Here is a 19,359-nt window from a genome sequence, read left to right on the forward strand (position 1 = left end):
TAAGCAAGTACGACGTGTCGTTGGAAAGCTAAAGATAAACCCAGATCAGGCAAACTGCTGCAGGGTTTGCCGTGGGCGGCGGAAGGTTTGGCTCAGGCCGGTCGATCATAGAAAGCGGTGACTTAGTGTAACTAATGGCAGGCTATTTGTCAATCACTCGCTTAGGGTTGCGGCACCGTCGTCGTCGTCATCGTCATCATCATCACCGAAGAACACAGCAGATTGCCGCTTCAGCTCTTCTATAATACTGCTACCACGACGTTTGGGAGGAGAGGGTATCTGTTTTGGATCCATCCCGGGATGTTCATCTGTTGTATACTGTTCATCAGAAGTATAGGTTCCGTTCACGTTTTGATCACTTAACAGATCGACAGTTTGTTCACCGTTGATCGCAGCTTCAATAACCCGTTCAGACTGGGACCCGGTAGGTACACGCCTTCGTCGGATTCCGGAGTCCGTAGCATTGGGATTCCTGTCAGGAGAAGTATACTTTAAGTAACCTTCACGTATAACATTCTCCAGCTTCATTCTGTTTTTGATGAATTGAATTGCAGGGAAGGTACTTGATTGACCTTCGTGTAGCATATGGGCGAATCTTTCCGGGGATGGATCTGATAGAATGTAGTAAAAATCAGATAAAACCGATCTAGGCCATATGGTTATAGTGCCACCGAACCGCTGGAGCCAGACCTCACTCCAGTCTTGTCCAAGCGGGCGGGGGAGCAGTTCGAGGCGTCTGAGAACCTTCAACCATTTTGTGAGGTCGAGCTTGATAAATTGTTCGATGGCAGAACCAAGAAAGCCGCCACGCCAGCCTCTACCTTTGCGGTGGCTAACTGGGCGGCCAACACTGCCACGAGTGCTGAAAGAGAAGAGGCTGATATGCGGGTTAACCTGTACGACCTTGTTAGTGAATCACTCGGTAATAAGACGGGTAGCATGCCGCCTGGTCTATCTAGACTTACCTGTGAGACTATGGGAAAAGTAGCATTGAAATGGATATCTAGTGCTTTCAAGGGAACATCTGTCCTAAGGCTGCCATCCTTCCACTTGTGGCCGAAGGAATACGGTGACAGGGTTCCATCCGGTTTCTTCATCATGAGGACAACAGGATTCAAAATGCCTGGTACCGCAGCAGATGCAATGACAGCACTCCAGATTACACAGTTGGGGGAGGTCAAATAATTGGCCAGGATGGTTGGGGAATGAGGGTCGGACGGCACGCAAGATACATTTAAAATGCGACCTGTCCTCTCATACGCTTCTCGAAACGTTGTCGAACCACGGCAGAACCAGCTACACTGTTCCGCCCAGTCCATGGTATCAAATCGGGCACCCGTGAGCCACCATCGTCTCACCCAAACGGAGAAACCATCACGGCAGGCTTTGATCTTGTGTGCAAGAGCGGGAACAAGCAGCTGTTTCAGCTCATTATCTGTTCTTGTGGCAACTAGAGCAGCGATAAGGGCACCTCCAGATGTTCCAGATATGATATCAGGTAACACCCCATTGTCTAGAAGGGCCCGAACCACGCCAAAGTGATAGTAGGCAAATGTGGCTCCTCCAGAGAGGCACAGAGCCGTTCGACCAAAGTTTGTGTCAAGGTGCTTGAAGAAAAGCGCTTTATCATGGTCCTGTAACCCTCTATTCTCAACCAAAATCTTCAAGGATGCCTCGGCTTCGTTGATAAACTGTTGAACGAGGTGCTTTGTCCCAAAGTAGGTTTCACTGTAGAGTCTTGGGTTCTCCACGCCAGCAAAGTTGTTCTTGATGCAGGCCTCGAGAAGAGCACGAAGCTCTTCGACCGCGTGCTCTCTTTCCGGGCTACGGCCTTCGTCTGTGGCAACTTGGATCCTCGCCCTCAAGTCCTGTAGCTGTGTAACGACAGCGTTAACCGTAACATGGTTGTAGTAAGCATACTCGTCGTCTTCCTTCCAAACATCATTCCCCAAAAATGTATCCAGTTCCTTTGCTACGCTTTTCCATTTCTCGTATTCGTCCGTAGATCGAAGTGCCTTCCGTAATCTGCGTCTTTTCCCTTTCCAGGAAAATAGATTCTCGTAAACGAGTATATAGAAGCGGGTGAGGAGATAGCAAAAGCTCAGCACAGCTATCCAAGTCAAAACAAATATAAGAAACGGCCATTTCAGCAGTGTATAGACGAATCCCTCTCTAGTTTCATCCTTTCGTCGTCGCCTTAGTTTACGGCCATTAGCCGGCCTTCGTACTCGTTGATTGATGGGCCGCCAGTCGTTCACGGCAGTGAGGGACAGTGCTTCCGGTGCATCGAGAGCCTTTTTGAACTGCTGAAGGTGCTCTGAACTAATGAACTTTGTCCGGTAATCTGGGAGGTTATGTGGCTCATTTGCATCTCCATCGGCGGTGGCATGGTGTTGGAGCTCGTGCTCACCCGACTTTGAATTTATGGATGTCGACATTATTCCAATGACTACAGCGGGGAGGACTCCGCATGCAGAAAACCATTATATCGCTGTCATCGGCTAGTCCTCATGAGCGAAAGATGTCGACATCTCCAACGATGGGTATACTGAGACAGCAACTCGGACGGATCGAAGTTGTTGGTTGATGCCAAAGCCCGCCTCGAACCAACGACGTCATGGCTGAGTAAGACATGCTGATGTAATGATAAACATATTATGTCATCATGTCTTATCTGATCATCTTTATTTTTATTTTTATCTCTTGGTTTTTGCTTTTACCTTGGTACATATTTCTTCGTCCCTCGCAGAGAAGAAGACGAAGAAGCAAGAGGCAACCAAGCAGCCCCGAAGCTCTGGACCTCGAGAAAACGAATCACCAGGTTGAAACCAGGCTGAAGGCGATCAGATAACATGAGGATGAGGCGAACAAACTGCTGGAATTCAAGTCAAAGCGGCGAAAAAGAAGCACAAGATGAGCCTGAGGCTACTTCTCCACGTTCGTTAAGCGAACTCGTATAGTATCAGCCCCAAGCCACATTAGAGCTCCTCAAAAATGAGTCCTTTTTTGAAGGTGGTGTGAGGGATGAGCAAGAGAAAAGCAGCCATATTTTTGAGGTGTTTTATTGAAGTCAAGTTCCAGTGTGACCACGAGGCAGATGATCTTGGGGAACTCACTAGTTGGTGAGCCATGCGCCTTGGTTACTCCAGCCTGTGTCACGGTTTCTTCGACCTGATACAAATAGAGATCGAACATGTTACAAAGCTCAGTAGAGCTCCAAGGTAACCGGGTAACCAGCTACTTTGCTTGTGTTATTTCCAGCCTAACTTTGTCTTGATACCCTCAGCTCTCACATGTGGTGGGAAGTCAAAAATATTCTCCAACATCAAACCAATCCTGCTTTTTCCTTTCTAGGCTCTTTCACGCTCTAGGTCATTGATTGGTGTTTGTGTTTCATTCTCTACTAAAGTACTATTGAAGGATTTGGGGCCAATGGATCACATCTTTTGTCGGCATCAGTTTTCAATGTTATCAAAATATGCTCGATTACATGTGCTTTTATGCACTGGATAATAATCCACAAGTAAAACTGCGTATCCAGGATCTAAGATAATGGTACAATGCGATGCCCTGGATCCTCGTGACACCTCCAGATGGATGAAGTCGGAAAATTGCCATCTTCCTTCCCTCGCCCTTACGACGCCGCCGCTCTATAAAAAAAAGCTGAGCATGGACGTTCTCCGAATACGATGACTAAGATAGCACCTTTGTCCACAACAGCCTCAACTAGTTAACGCGCTACTACTAGCCATGGCGTGGGGATATCGTGATGCCAATCGTCTGCCGCGATAGCCTGTTATCGCGGGGGGTGGTACACACTTTGTAGATACGCAACCTCTAGCCGAAAACAAGACATTCTCGTCTTCTCGAGTTACGCATCTTGGCGCGAAGAAACGAAGGCTCCGGCGTGAGAATCCTCGCTTCCCCGATGCAGCCCAGAGACGGCCCTTGTACCATAGTTTATATACTCCGTGCACCGCATGGCAGGCACATACGAAACAGACATAATCGACAGCGTATGGAGTATATTACATATTAGCTGACGATTGTCTTGCGACGCCTATGTGTGATACATACCACAGTTACGTATATGCCTGTTTGCGCCGGCCCCCCTCCCCATCGCACATCTTTATGAAAAAGAATGAGCTGTCACGCGGAATTCAGTTTTCGCGCGGGAAACAGATCCTCAACCTTCGAGGAGGGGCAATCCGCGGTAATATACGAACATGTTGATGGAATCTGCGATGATCAAGGCGGACTTTCTCAAGGGATATCAAACAGTTTAATGCCGTCGAGCGGCAGGGATACTCCACAAACAACGGTATATAATGCGGAGAGGCAATCTATATGTATCATTTCTCATCCTTCGGCTGCCGCTGTTATGCAGGTTGGAAAGAATAATATGCACTCCGTATGCAGAGGCGTGAATCCAACCAGACACTTTTCCGTATACGTATGGAAACGAAACGAGTGTGTCACCACTTTTTTGCATCCTTCGGGAACGTCTCTGCGACAAACGACGCTATCGCCAACAAGGCTCATCCTCGAACACTAACTATGTATGTACTGATGGCTTCTTACAGGGCACAGACAACCCCTGACAGTATGAAAAGGAAAATCAGACGGTCCGTGCGACAGGTTCTTGTCCTAAGGTATCCCGTCTGTCGTCTGTTTCTAACTGACTAGTTGCTATCTAGTTTGACCAGCTAACTAGCAATCAAGTACTCCGTGGTTAGCGCTGTTTACCTGTCCTCTGACGGTCCTCACCCCGGCACCGTGGTTGCATTGATCTGGACGGAGAATTTTCGGGCCAGTAATGAGATGATGCCATCGAGAGAGATCTCAGTAGGATGAACAATGACGTTTTTGTACGATGTCAAAAGGTCGGTGAAGAAGAGAGACTGAAGGGCAAACCAGTGGCCTGTTCGTTGATCTGGGTCTTATGTTGGTAGCTTTTGTTAGTTACTCCGTACTCCGGACATGCTAAGTAAGTTAAACGGCGAAGGGAAAGGCAGAGTCTCCAAACTCAACTTTCTCTCTCTCTCTACCCTCAAAGATAAAAAAGGCAGAGCGGCCAAACAGAGTGACTCCATTCCGCCGGGAGGGCAAGCCCTGTGGGCTGGGACGTTTCCGTGGAGATTGACTGCTGTGATTTGCTCACCCCTAGAAGCCTTCCCAGGCCCCCTCCCCCCCTCCCCGCCTCCCTCCAAGGAATAATGAGAGGCGATGAGATGCATACATACTCCGTACTCAAGCATACATAGTGTATATGTACATGAATTCGACCGGGGGGTTGTGAGTGACCAGGATGGGACGATGAACGATGACGTTTCGCCAATCCCTGGACCGATAAACGGGGTTGTTCGACGAGGAGCAAAGACAAAAAAAGGTCAGGCCATCTTTTCTTTTCTTTCGTGCGATATTTCTTCTTCGTCTTTCTTTATCATGTATCTACCACCTACTGCTCTGGTCCCGGCCCATGGGTAAGAGCGGCTGAACAGGCGGTAGAAACGCATGTGCAGCGCATCAGTTTACGTATGTACTTATGTACATGGAACCAGAGAATCGACGAACAAGGCCCCATCCGGCCGTCATGAATGGTAACCCTAGCGCGGGAGACGCAATGCCGCAGGCCGTCTATCCGAAGCCAGAGTGGTGATTCTTGCCTATGATAGGCGGCGGGGAAGAAGGGCCAACGCCTCTTGTCCTGCCGTGTCTTGTCTTGGGGGGGCGGGGAGGGCGAGGGTAATAAATAATATATGTCAAAGACGGGAGACGGAGATGGAGACGAAGGAGGGTTTAATCAAAGTGAAGAGTGAAGGTTCGAAAGGGGCTCGAGGTCGAAGGTAGAGGTACTTTCCTGTCTGTGACGCGGTTCCTCAGGGGTAAAGGTAAAGGTAAGGAAAAGGCACAGAAGCCAAAAGGGGAGGAGAAAGTCAAGATGGTCAATTTCGGTGATGTTTCAAGGTGGTTGAACGAGGACAAACAAGAAGACGAAGACGATAGCGAGCGAGATACATGAGCATGACGACAGGCTTCATGGTGGGGTTTGGAGGGGTAGAGAGGGAGGAAAAGAGAGGGAGAGCAAGAGGAGAAGAGAACGAGATGAAGATACGAAACGAGACGGGCTCCATCTCTTGCAACATCGGGTCCTCCGTATTATATTCTTCTTGATACATACCTAGGTATCCATCTACGGAGTACATACATACATATTTCCTGACGGCCGGTGAAAGGGAGGTTTCGGAGATGGAGTCGACCGCTGCATGAATCCAGAGAAATCCAGTTACAGCACATGGCAAGCACAGCATCATCGAGGAAGTCGGCATCCCGCGGACTAAAAAAACCTGGTCACTGGATGATGAGTACATATGTTCAAGTATCTAACCAAGTGACCGACTAGTTTACGTAGTCAAGTATGGTAAGGCTGAAGGGAAACTCCATCATATAAAAAATGCGGGAGACCAATGAGATGGCATCGATATAACCAAGTGGCCGAGTATTATCATATATCTGGTTTGGAATTATAACCACGAGTGGCATCATCAGCAACGTTCTTTTTATAACTGGCCCGCCAAAAGCCATGTGAGGTGTGAGTGGGAACCAGGCGAAGGAGGGACAGTCAGCTTGTCCCTTTAACGAGATCAGAAGACCGAGCAACGCCTCTCCCGAGCAACAGGATCAAGATAGATCGAGACGCGCAGCACGGTATGTGACTAAAGTGACCGAACTAACTGGTCAACTCCTCTGGAGACTAGCTGGTTGGTGGGAAGGATGGAGTTGCCTGTCGACCAAATCAGTAGCCTGCGAGATCGCGCCATCCGAGGAAGAGTGAGAGCGTCATAGAGTGATTGAGTAATTGAGTGATCGAGAGAGAGCCGGCGATGGTGATCATGAAGAGAAAAGAAATCACAGAATCACAGCGCATGAGAAGAAAAGAAAAGAAAGTCCGAGACATGGGCATCATCTGCGAGAGCTCTTGCGATCAAGTACTCCATAAGTAAGTAACTAGTAACTAGGTAACTAGTTAACTGATCAGTTGGTTATCATCTTCAACTTCATTTTTCATCCTCAGCTCTCATGTTCATCATGCTCATCTCCATCTACATCTCAGCTGGATGTGGCTCAACGTCTCTCCATCATCAGTGGTTGTCTGTCTTTGACAGATTTTCAGCTATCCGTACGCTGTACACACATCTAGCTGAACAGTGGCGTCCGTCTTCTCATAGGAGGAAGAGTCGATGCGCCGAGCCCTGAGGAGCTGCACAGGGTGAAAAAGCAAAGACGCAGTAACAGTCCTTGGCTGTGATCACGAATGGGCATCCCGCAACGTAAGAGGTTGGACGATGATCCCTGAGAGGGATGTTGTCGTTGAAGCCGCTGCCTTCACCTCTCTTTCTTCACGATGGCGACTTTCTCTGAAGATAGCGGTCCCTCGTAACTCGCTGACGGCATACGGAGTATGTATATACGGAGCAAGTTGCAAGTCATGAGAAATATGGCAAAGAATGTTCCGTCTGGGTGGAGTAGAGATGGACAAATTTCTTCTGAAGGGCGGAGAATAGCCGTGTCCATCCATCCATTATCGCATCCCATCCCATGGCATCCCATGGCATCCCATCCCATCGTCAAGTCTGTTCTCACGATGTCTGCATCTACTTAATAATTAAGCGTGATGATGGTGTTTTGGCTCTAGGATCATGGTAGTTTCAGGACCGTAAACAGTCTTCCCTTCACGGAAACCCGGTACATACACACACCACACCTGCATAACTTCTTAGAGTGCATTTCCATCAGTAAGGTGGAAGAAGTAAAAAACGCCTTACCTGTAACTATTCCGTACTCCGAAGCGAATTAACCTGACCAGCCGGTGGTTATATATATCCGTTCGCAGGAGATCGACCGCTCTCGATGGGCTGTTGGCTGCTGGTGAGAAAGGGAGAGAGGCCACAAAAAGCAACGAAGGAAAAAGACAAGAAGCAAAGAGAGGTGGGAGGGAAGATGCCTGCATGCATGCATGAGCCTGTGTACTTTGATGCTTTAGTGTGTGTATATGCATGCATGGATCCCGGCCTATACGACTAGTTTTTTTTTCCCACCCTTTTTTAAGATGAACTCGAAAGTGGTTGACTCCGTAACCAAAGTAACGATATGAACTTGACTGGCTAGCTCAACTCGCTAGTTCGACCCTAGGAAGGGCAGAAAGAGGGAACCCGAGCTTTATACCTACTTAGTGTAGGTATGTAAGTAGGAGAGGGATGGAAAAAAGCAAGCTGATTCGATATCATATTTCCTCCCATCCACACTTACCTGCGACTCTTACGGCTCTGCTCAGCGGAAGAAGGAGGCCATGAGTGGAGATGCAGAGACAGACGACTTTTGATAGAGTGAGGAGGAGGTCGGCTGCCCCGTCGTCGACGTCACTACGGAGCACTCTGCTACTTTAGCAGGTTGCAAGTATAGAGCCAGAGTGGGTTACTTTATACATAAGTGGTTACTCTGCTTGTATGCATCAATTGCCGTGAGATGGAAGGAATATGCCTAGTCTGGGGACGTTGGAAGGAGATAGATATGCATCGATAAGAAAAAGAGATAGGGAGACGGTGAAAAAGCAAGTCGACATTCTTATACATGCACACAGGAAGGATGTATGTATGCAGGTGTGTGTGTATGTATGTCACTGCATGTGGCGCGTAGACTGAGCGGTGAAGAAGATGTCGATGTTCGATGTATAGAAAGAAAAAACTTGAAGATGAGGCTGTTAAAGTGGGATGTCTTCCAACTAAAAAAGTCTTCTCTGTCTCCCTCAATTGCCTGTTATCGACTCGATGGACGGTCCGATGGATGGAGAGGTGGAGATAAACTAGGTGAGTAGGGTAATATAAAATCGGTGGTAGTTATATCTCGGGGTGGGTAGGACGGCCGACCCTTTAACCGGACAAGGCAGCGTAACTTGAGTACGGAGTGATTAACTACCTAGGTATACGTACCACTTGCTTTCTGGTTATCTTATCGTCCTACACTAAGCAATTGCATCTTGTCCTTCGTCTATATACATACATTATGTACATGATGCAGGGAGTGACTAAAAGTAAAGTGAAAGTAAAGTAGGGGGGAGGGCATCAACCTTGTCCCTACCGGAAGACTGTTCTTCCCAGTAAGTACATAAGTAAAGATGTGGATAAGCGAGTTACACTCTGTGTAAAGTACGGAGGCAGTTAACTACTCAGTACAGGAGTACTTCTGCAGTGAGTATGTATGTATATATGAGAGGTTCCAAAGACGCATGGCCGGAGAAAGCTGTCATTGGCCTGCTGCAGCCAGGCGGAAGGCAGTGAAACCACCATCGGCGTCCTCTAAAGCAAGAGTTAAAAGGCAGAAAGAAGGCAGAAGAAGAAGGCGAAGAAGGCCAGGAAGTAAGACGTATTAGAAGTAAATAAGAAAGGCGATGGTCATCAGGGGGAGGCAAGTCATGCTCTTGTACCGCGAAGTCAGTGAGCCAGTCAGTCAAGACAGTCAGAAGACGCCAGCAAAAGTGATACATAAGATGAGTGACCCAACTACTCCATACAGAGCCTCTGGTCCATCTCTATCGTCTGTCTTCCATGTCCATGTCCATGTCCACGCCCAGGCCGAGCCACCAGCCACCAGGTCGCAAAACGGGAGCAGGAGACGACGCAGCGAGCGAGGGACACCGTGGGAGAAAAAGAAACGACGAACATGAAGATGATGTTGAAGAAAAGACAAGAAGACAAGAAGAGAGAGAGGAAAAGCAAGCCTGTTCTAAACTAAACTAAACTAAACTAATCTTTTTTCTTCTTTTCTTCTTTCTTGTCTTCGTCTGCGTCTTCTTTCTTTTGCCTTGACATCGGAAGGGAGAGAGAGAGACGAGGAGACGAGATTGAGATGATGCATGGATGCACGTAAATACTCCGTATCATGAACCGATCTCCATACACCCATACATCCATACACCATCCATGCATCCTATACAGACCAGATAGACATCGTCGAAGAGCTCAGCAGCAACCAGTCTCGCCTCTGCCACCGTCTCTGTCTGTCTTCCATCTTATCTCTGCTATCTGCTATCTTCTATCTGCTATCTTCTATCTGCTATCTGCCTGTGTATCTCTTTATCAGTAACCCATAACCATAACTGTAACCAGCCAACCATGTAAAGTAACTTAACTAACTAAGCGCCCTTTCGCTCTAACCTTCGTCTTTTTCCCCCTTTTTTTGCCTTTTGCCTGTCACTTTTCTTTACTCGCTCTCGAGCTGCAGCGCCCAATGAGAAGCCAGAGCCGACGCCCACGCCGAAGCCCGTACATAAGAGAATAGAAGCAGACAGTGGAAAAAGGATCGTTAGGGGGGGCAGAGCAGTTGTCGCTTTTCTCTTCTTCTTCTGCTGCTTCTGCTGCTGCTTCAACAACCTCAACTTCAACATTCTCCTTCTTCTTCTTCTTCTCTTTTACTCCGAGAGAACTCACCCTGTTCTCTTCCTTCATTCCCTCCGAGTTAACTGGGCTGGCCGTTGGCGCAGGGAAAAGGGAAAACAAACGTTCAAGTCAGTCAAAAACCGTTCATGTCAAGCATCAAACATCACGCATCAAGCATCAACAGTTCGAGCGTTGGAGTCAAATGTGTTCTCTCTGTCTTATCCTGCTGTTCTATCTCTCATAAATATCATCATCTACCATCTATCATTCAGTCTCCTCTCTGGTCGTCTGGTCTGCCTATTCCTTTTTCCTCTTACTCACTCCTCCGGCTTCAGGGGGACCTGGTGACCATCCACACCCAAAAAACCTGCACATGAAAAAATAACCACCACCACTAACACCACCAGCTGGTCCGCCGTCCGCTCTCTTGTTCTTCTTATTCTTCTTTTTTTCCGCCTGCTCCTCCTGTGCCCCTGTGAACTGCTGAGGGAACCACCTTGTTGCCCTCAACCTTCGCCACAAGAGAGGAGCCCTCGTAGTTAGACATATAACCGTCGTCTCCTCTTTTTCTTTGCTCCATCGTCTTTCTCTCTTCTTCTTCTTCCTCTCTCTCTCTCTTTCTACTTCTACTTCCTCATCTCCTCTACTTCTCGTCGTCGTGCTCTTTGCCGCCGGCCTCGTTATCGGAAGAGTTGCGTGAGCAACCGCAGCAAAGCATCAAACATGCCTCGCTACCCCGTGATATCTATATGAACCGCCTGCGAAGAAGCCTCCCTTGCTGCTGCTGCTTAAAGACACATACCGGCTGCAGTGTCTAACGAGGCCTCTCTCCCTCTCCCTCTTTCGCCATGGAGAAACTCAACACTGAGGACGGGCAGCTCTTCATAAAGGTACCATAACAAAAGCAAACAAACAAACAACACCAACAACAACAACAAGGGCAAAAAGGAAGAAGAAGAGAACCCTCGTCAAAGCTAACTAAATATCCTTTCTGTAGAGTCTCGCTAGGTTCGTCCGTACCCATGAAAAGGCCCTCGCGAATGCGATGCAGATGAGGCGGCAGTCGAGAAGCGTCGACCTCTCCTCGTCCCAGTCAAATTCTGCCGTCCACAACAACAACATCAACAACAACAGCAACAACAACCACAACGGCCATAACAACCACAACCACCTGCTGCTGCAACAGCATGGCGCTTCAGGACGCACCTCGACTGCCTCTGCGCTCGCCGCAGCTCTCTCGCTGGGAACACTCGGATTCGCCTCAGACTCCGTCCGGCCTGCCAGACTGACCCTGACTCCCCACCACCTCTTCTACCTGCTCTCCCGCTTCGAGGAGCTCTCCGTGCCCGTGGGACCGCTCAACATCCGGCTCGAGAACATCAACAACGAAACCTCCTCTGCCTACGTTTCCTTTCTCAGCAAACCACAGCGGCCTCGTGGCGGTGCAGGAGGCAGCGGTGGAGGGATAGAGACTCGATACATTCCGTTTCCAGCGTCCGCAGCGTCATGTCCACCATGAGCTCGTTTTGGTCCTCCTTTAGCCTCGGAGCATTTACCTCCAGGGACTCGGTTTCAAAGTCAGACAAGGCCAAGGCAGCCCTGGAAGCAGATCTCAAATACCTCTACTCGTCCTTCACCAAGATCCCCTGCCTTAGGCTGGCCCCGGACCACCGTGCCAGGCTTATCAGCGGCTACGAGGAGTTCCCCTTTGATACCGCGGTGCCCTTGCATTCCTTCAAGAACCTTTCTGCCCTGGAAATCATCGATGTAGACTTTCGCTCCTTTTTTGGCTGGGATAGGCTCGCCGAGCAGCTGAGGTCGCTTACTCTCAAGCGCGCCCAGCTAGAGGATATTGGTGACTTGCTGACCGGGATCGTACTCGATGACATTGACAAGCGTAGGCGGAGGTCTTCCAAGTCTCAGCCTTCTCCAGTCCTTGGTTGGCCGTCTAGTAGTAGCCATCATAGTCATAGCCATAGCCATAGCCACTTCTCTTCCACCGCTCCAGAGCTGGGGAAGTCTCTGTCTGCTCCAGGATCCCCCCTTGGTGATACCGTCTTTGGAACCAGTGCCAGTCCCCCCAAGGAAAGCTCCGCGGCCATGCTCAGAGGTGACTCGTCTGAAGGTGCTGCAGGCGGTAGCAGGAAGAAGCACGGCCGTGCTGGAAGTATCTCTCCGGGAAGGCCCTCCAGCAGCTCAAACAAGCCTGGATCCAGCCACCGTCACCACCATCACCATGGTCATCATCGAGGCCAGTCCTCCAAGATGAAAAGATCTGGCTCAGGTAGCTCTGACTCTGGCGAGTCCTTTTCCACTTTCTTCCACCGTGACCGTGGCATCTCCAACATGATGGCCTCCACCTCCACTGCGGCATCCGCCGGGAACAACAACTGCAATAACACATGCCTGAGCCCCTTTAAGTGGCGTTTCCTCAGACATCTCAACCTCACGGATAACTCCCTTACCAGTGTCACTGTAGCCAGTCTTGCCCCAGTAGCAAATACCTTGCACTCCCTTGACCTGTCCTGGAACCTCTTCACTGAGGTGCCGGACAGCCTTGCTTCCCTCGTGGCCCTCAGATCCCTGAATCTATCCCACTGCATGATAGATTCGCTGCACTCTCTTTCCCGCAGTCCCCTGCCGGCCATAACCTCCCTAAACCTCCGCGGCAACAGACTTCGCTCGATAGCCGGCGTTGAACGCCTCCTCTCGCTCGAACGTCTTGACCTGCGTGACAATGCCATTACGGATCCCGTGGAACTGGCCCGGCTCACTGCCATTCCTTACATTCGCGAGATCTGGATTTCCGGAAACCCCTTTACAAAATCTCATCCAGGACACCGGGTCACCATCTTCAACCTCTTCAGACAGACGCCCGGATACCCCGAGGACATCTTCATTGACAACACGGGGCCGTCGTACTCGGAGAGGAAGCAGCTTGTCGAGCGAGTTGCAGAGCCTGAAGCTGCCCCTGTCATTCGAAAGTTTGAACAGCAGGCTGATTCTCAGGCTGAAGGTGTACCCATCACAGTTTCCTCTGCAGCTGGTGCTGCTGGTGCTGGTACTGGTGCTACTGCCGTGGATCAAGAGCTGTTGTCGCCAGAGACGCATGTGGTGAAGCCTCGTGGTTCATCGGTGGCCGCAGCAGATGTGACCTCTCCTCGTCGCAAGAAGCATCACAGGAAACGTGTTGTTGGTCTCAGCACCAACGATACTTCTAGTACTACTACTAACACCACTACTACCACAAGTAGTAGTAGTAGTACTGTGCATGCTGCTGTGCCCGTGTCTACCATGCCTGCACTTGCACCTGCGCTTGCACCTGCTCCTGCTCCTGTTCAGCTGGAGAGCAAGTTCCCTGAGGGTTCCATGGTTCGAAGTCAGCCTGTCCCCGATCCGTTCGTCGACTTGCCAACGCCAAAACCAAATCCGAGAGAGATGCTGCTGCAGCAGGAGCAGGAGCCGCTAGTGTCTCCGACCACTGTTGCCTCTGTTCATACTGCCAGGACTCCAACTCCTGCGTCAGATGACTCTCCAAAGCCGGGTACAGCCACATCCATATCTACCACCACCACAGCCACCGAAGTTGAAACGCCCAAAGGCCGTACCGCTTTCACTGGCCTCGACAACATCGACTGGGACGTCAGCGGGGACATCTACCGCCAACGTCTGGAAGCTCTCAAACATGAAGTCGGGACGAACTGGCTCACTGTCCTTGGTGACGACAACCTGGGCTGGGCCAACAACACCAAGAACATCAACCTGCACACCCAGGCCCCGGATTTTCACCACGCCGCCGCAGCTCCAATAAGACCTCCACCCCCGATCGCTCGAACAAGTAGCCAGATCATCGTAACTGGTGGCCGGGCTCTTGGTTGATGCAAAAACTACGCTCTTACAACTATATTTTATACCCAGGAGAGAGAGAAGCAGCCAAAGCAAGCGAACTATCGCAACATTACATATCAAAGCATATACTGTATTAATCTTAATTCCACTCGCGCACACATACCAAAATTGGGAGGCATATGAATCATTTTTCATTTTATGCAAATGCAAATGCAAATCAAACAGACAGGTACCAGCCGTCTGCCCGGGGACGAAATCAAACCAGCCGAACCAACTCAACCCAGAAAATCGAAACTATTTCCCAGCCGAAATCTACCAATCCCCCGACTTTAACCTCTTTACCTCTATATATTTACTGCGGTTTTCCCTTATCTTTTTCGGATATAGAAAAGCGTCTTTTTTCCTCCCCCCCATTTTCCTACTTCACTTCTCTGGAGAGAACCAGGATGACGAATGAACGGATTCGAAGAAAAAGTTGTTGTTTATTGCTTGTGCTCGAAGCCAGTCGAGACATTGTTCGTTTTTTCTCGCCTTTTTTGCCTTTGAACTGATATTGATCAATCTCTTCTCTTACTTCTCGCGCTCGCTCTCGAATGACGGATGGAATGCTCTGCTATCGTCTTTTTCTTCTTCCTGCTTTATACCACCTTGGGTTCTTGCTCTTTTTTACTGCTTTTTTGCTGCGTTTTCTCTGCTTTGGATGCATGTTCACGTTTATCGGAGTTCCGGCTGCTTTTTTCCTTTTTCCTTTTCCTCTTCAAGATCAAGACTGTGTTTGGTTCTGCGTTTTTTGATGTTTTGTTCTTTCTTCCTGATTATACACTCTATACATCTCCCCTTCTGCGCCTCTGCCTAATACCTATCTGTCCTGCCTGTCCTGTCTGTCTGTCTGTCTGTCCTGCGTTTCTGCTCTTTGCTTTTCCCACACCACAAACTAATGATGACTTGACGCTGAGCCATGAGCCCTGAGCTGCCCTACTTACTACACAAACAAACACACACACAACCTACAGTCGGGCATGTCGGAGGAGGTATAACCGAATATCCCTAGATATCATCTATCTATTCCCCCCCTTCCTTTTAGACCGATTGTACATTACTTTCTTCCTGGGTGGCATGTTTTTGTTTTTTTGTCTTTTCTGCTTTTCTGCTTTTCTTCTGCTTTTCTATCTCTGGTCTGGCGTTTGCATAGCGTGGTTTCTTTTCCTTCTTCGCTCGCTCTCTTACTTGGCTGGCTTCTATCGTGTTTGGATGTTTCGTTCTTGCTAAGAGAGAAAAAAATAACACTTGTTTTTGTTGGATCTTTGGCCTCGAGTAGAAGTGTTCCGTAACTAAACCGGTAATATCTCAAGTAATAGTGACAGTAACATAATAAGTCCTAGTAGCAGTCCTGTTATTATTATTATTATATCCTTATATCCTTGTTGTTGTTATTGTTGTTGTTGTTGTGTCTTTTCCTTAGCCGCTTTTTCCTTTTTCCTTTTTTCCTTCTCCTTTTCTTCTTTTCAACCACCAAAAAACGCCCAAAAACAAACCAACAACATCGACTTTGGCCTCTAAGGATATCAAGACCAGACGAGCCAGCAGCAAGACAGCATCAGGCAGACAGACAGACAGCGACAGGCTCATCCCCATCCCCGTCCTCCATCGCGTCTCCTAACCCATCTCGCCTAGAGGAAACCTCCTTGAAGAGATAACATAAGAAAAGAAAAGAAAAAAACCTTGCCTGCTTACTTCACGCCACTTCTTCTGCTTCTTCGTCTTCTTCGTCTTCTTCCGATTGCGCGTTGCGTTCGCTGAAACGAAAATTTTCCAACCCGCAACCCGCAGCCCACGACCGTCGAACACGACCCAGCGATCCGTCTCCGATCCCGATCGATAAACAGTAACCGATAGCTTCTTTGGGGCCTTGGTCTTGTTCTTGCTCGCGGGGGCTTCAGTGGTACTCTCGTGTACCTACTTCGCTTTCTCCCTTGTTAGGCGCCGGTGTCGAGTCGAGTCGAGTCCGCAGCCTCTACATACATAAAAGAAGAGCCCAAGAGCGGGCCAAACGGTGATTTAAACGGACGAAGAAAACATAAGGGCGGAGGCATAGCTTTTTCTTGTTCCTCTTCATCTTCTTCCTGGTTACATCTCAACTGTTTTGATATTCGATTTTTCCTCTCACTCTGCGTCTGCCTCGACGACAACAACAACCTCCCTCTAACCTCTACCTCTATCCTACCTGGCCATCAGGGCCTGAGTTTTTTACTCTTACCTACCTCTCCGTGCCCTACTTGATATCGGCGACAGACAGTTCTTACTACGTCGACCTTCGTAGCGGTCCCAAAAGGTTGGTTGGCTATCCTCGCCGTCGTTCGTTTAACCGGTTGGGCGTTGTTGTCTTCTTCGTTCGTTCAATCATTATTAATCACACAACTCGTTAGGATCTTCTTGCCAGCCAGAGGCAGCAGATACAGAGAGATAGAGATATTTCTCTTTTTAACGCGCCTTGTTTGACCACCTGTCGACACATAGAGCACTGCTGACTGACGCGACTTGAACCACTTTCGCTGTCCTCCTGGGAGGTTTCTGTCTTGTCATTTTTCTCTTTTTTTTTCTTCTCTCTTTTTTTTTCGCTTTCTCTCTTCCCGTGTCCTGGTAGCCCGCTACAACACACACCATGGCGGACCAAAACGAGATCGATTTGGATTCGATCATTGATAGATTGTTGGAGGTGAGGGGTAGCCGTCCCGGAAAGCAGGTCCAGCTGCTCGAGTCCGAGATCCGCCATCTTTGCACCAAGGCCAGGGAGATCTTCATTTCGCAGCCTATACTTTTGGAGCTGGAGGCCCCGATCAAGGTACGTTTTCCGCACTGCACCGCAAAAAGAGAAAAAGGAAGAGAAAAGAGAGAAAGTAAAGAAAAGTAAAGTACCCTATCTAACCTTTGCGCAAAAAAAAAAGATATGTGGTGATATTCACGGCCAATACTACGATCTCTTGCGCCTGTTCGAGTACGGAGGTTTCCCACCAGAAGCCAACTACCTCTTCCTAGGCGACTACGTAGACCGAGGCAAGCAGTCTCTCGAAACCATCTGTCTATTGCTCGCATACAAGATCAAATACCCAGAGAACTTCTTCGTTCTCCGTGGCAACCACGAGTGCGCCTCCATCAACCGTATCTACGGCTTCTACGATGAGTGCAAGCGAAGATACAACATCAAGCTCTGGAAGACCTTCACCGACTGCTTCAACTGTCTCCCAATTGCCGCCATCATCGATGAGAAGATCTTCACCATGCACGGTGGTCTCAGCCCTGACCTTAACTCCATGGAACAGATTCGTCGTGTCATGCGTCCAACAGATGTAAGTCTGGCCCTCCAACCCCCCTCGTTCGTGTGACGATTAACTTGGATATGCATGCATCCGTTCGGATGCCCGGAGGACAATTTCTTCAACTCTCACCCTTGCCCTTTTTACCATTCTCTCCCCTCCGGGCATTCCGTTTCTGGATGCAAATACTCTGCTTTAATTGTTTTATTGTTTTATGCATGGCGTCAGTGTGAACTGTCGACGATTGACCCTGCTGATTTATCTAGATCCCCGACTGCGGTCTCCTCTGCGATCTCCTCTGGTCGGACCCTGACAAGGACATAACCGGCTGGAGCGAAAACGACCGAGGTGTATCCTTCACATTTGGCCCCGACGTCGTCTCGCGGTTCCTGCAGAAACATGACATGGACCTCATCTGTCGAGCGCACCAAGTAGTCGAGGATGGCTACGAGTTCTTCTCAAAGCGGCAGCTGGTCACGCTCTTCAGCGCACCAAACTACTGCGGAGAATTCGACAACGCCGGAGCTATGATGAGTGTAGACGAGAGCCTTCTCTGTTCGTTCCAGGTATGCTCTCACCCCGCTCATCTAACTATCTCCCTTTTTTTTTTTTACCACTGCTAACTTTGCACATCTGTAGATCCTGAAACCAGCCGAAAAGAAACAAAAGTACGTCTACGGAGGCATGGCACCTAACAGACCCATCACTCCTCCAAGGAAACAGAAGAAAAAGTAAACAAGAGAAAACATACGAGCTTTCCCTCATATAGCAGGTTCGGGCGGAGATAATACGCGCCATCACTCATCATCACCACCGACGACGACGACCATCCACCACCAACCCACTCGATTAATCGACACTATACCCAGACCTACCATTTACCACCGATACACCACTGCATTCTCAACAACCAATTCATTTGCATATCCGTATATGTACACGCCGCCAAGACACTATTCGCTCATGCAAGCGAACATCAGCATCCGGCCTGATCTCGCGTCCGATTGATTGTCAGAATTCGCGCCACCGACCATACCTCCCTCTCTCTCACGCACACTCACTCTCTCTTCCTCCCCGCCTCTCCCATCCCCATCCCCATCCGACCGAGCTAGAACGAGACCAGCTCAGACCGCACCAGCGCCGATTCGCCTCCATCTTCACTTCTTTTCAGAATACTTCCTTGTTCTTCTTCTCTTCTACTTTTTTTTTGCCTACAATATATCTTCCGTGTACGATTGTATGAAGCGCTGCAGTGAACGGATCGGAACTACGTACTTTACCCTGACGAACTACCTTCGCGAAATTCCTTTCTCCTCTACCTCTGTTGGTTTCCTCTTCTGCTTTCAAGTCAGTCAGGTGGCATGGCATGGCAGCTTAATGACATTCTCTGTTTTCTGTCCCCTCGAGGTGGCGTAAGGAAAAGAAGTTGGTAGTTTTCAGCTCCAGTATATTAGTAGCTAGTAGCGTGGATAATTCACTTCTTCACTTGCTGCTCTCTGCTTGCTTGCTCGCTTACCCACTGCTCTTTTCAACTTTCCTCCCTTTATCTGCCTGCCTCCTTTCTCACCAGTTTCATCTGCTGCACCCCTTTCCGAACGGCGTCGACGTCAACTTTCTCATCTGTCCCTGGTCTCGTCTCTCTCTCTTTACTTGCTCGTTCTCGTTTGGAAGAAAGGAATGATAGCTTGCGGGGAGCGAGTGGTGTGATTGCGCCTTTCTCTTTCCTTTTTGTATCTCCTTTGCTCAGTTTCCCTATTTTA

At 49.0% G+C, this 19,359-nt stretch overlaps 5 protein-coding genes across 5 annotated transcripts; 4 read left to right on the top strand and 1 right to left on the bottom strand.

The window, feature by feature from the left end:
* Positions 1–153: 153 nt before the first annotated feature.
* Positions 154–2,438, bottom strand: MGYG_07397 (lipase 5; the record flags this gene model as incomplete). The annotated part of the gene is made up of 2 exons (XM_003170105.1): positions 154–894; positions 966–2,438. 2 exons carry the CDS (start codon positions 2,436–2,438, stop codon positions 154–156), a joined length of 2,214 nt encoding a protein of 737 aa, XP_003170153.1.
* A 1,703-nt stretch (positions 2,439–4,141) lies between these two features.
* On the top strand, positions 4,142–4,601 carry MGYG_09152 (hypothetical protein; the record flags this gene model as incomplete). The annotated part of the gene is made up of 2 exons (XM_003170106.1): positions 4,142–4,411; positions 4,584–4,601. The coding sequence occupies 2 exons, from the start codon at positions 4,142–4,144 to the stop codon at positions 4,599–4,601; spliced, it is 288 nt and encodes a 95-aa protein (XP_003170154.1).
* A 256-nt stretch (positions 4,602–4,857) lies between these two features.
* On the top strand, positions 4,858–5,659 carry MGYG_07398 (hypothetical protein; the record flags this gene model as incomplete). The annotated part of the gene is made up of 3 exons (XM_003170107.1): positions 4,858–4,883; positions 5,265–5,389; positions 5,562–5,659. 3 exons carry the CDS (start codon positions 4,858–4,860, stop codon positions 5,657–5,659), a joined length of 249 nt encoding a protein of 82 aa, XP_003170155.1.
* A 5,625-nt stretch (positions 5,660–11,284) lies between these two features.
* Positions 11,285–14,315, top strand: MGYG_07399 (leucine Rich Repeat domain-containing protein; the record flags this gene model as incomplete). Its single annotated transcript, XM_003170108.1, has 3 exons — positions 11,285–11,326; positions 11,434–11,939; positions 11,978–14,315. The coding sequence occupies 3 exons, from the start codon at positions 11,285–11,287 to the stop codon at positions 14,313–14,315; spliced, it is 2,886 nt and encodes a 961-aa protein (XP_003170156.1).
* A 2,632-nt stretch (positions 14,316–16,947) lies between these two features.
* MGYG_07400 (serine/threonine-protein phosphatase PP1) lies at positions 16,948–18,334 on the top strand (the record flags this gene model as incomplete). The annotated part of the gene is made up of 4 exons (XM_003170109.1): positions 16,948–17,127; positions 17,231–17,632; positions 17,866–18,165; positions 18,239–18,334. 4 exons carry the CDS (start codon positions 16,948–16,950, stop codon positions 18,332–18,334), a joined length of 978 nt encoding a protein of 325 aa, XP_003170157.1.
* Positions 18,335–19,359: the final 1,025 nt, after the last annotated feature.

The sequence above is a fragment of the Nannizzia gypsea genome, genomic scaffold, assembly GCF_000150975.2.
Source record: "Nannizzia gypsea CBS 118893 supercont1.7 genomic scaffold, whole genome shotgun sequence".
Taxonomy (NCBI): domain Eukaryota; kingdom Fungi; phylum Ascomycota; class Eurotiomycetes; order Onygenales; family Arthrodermataceae; genus Nannizzia; species Nannizzia gypsea.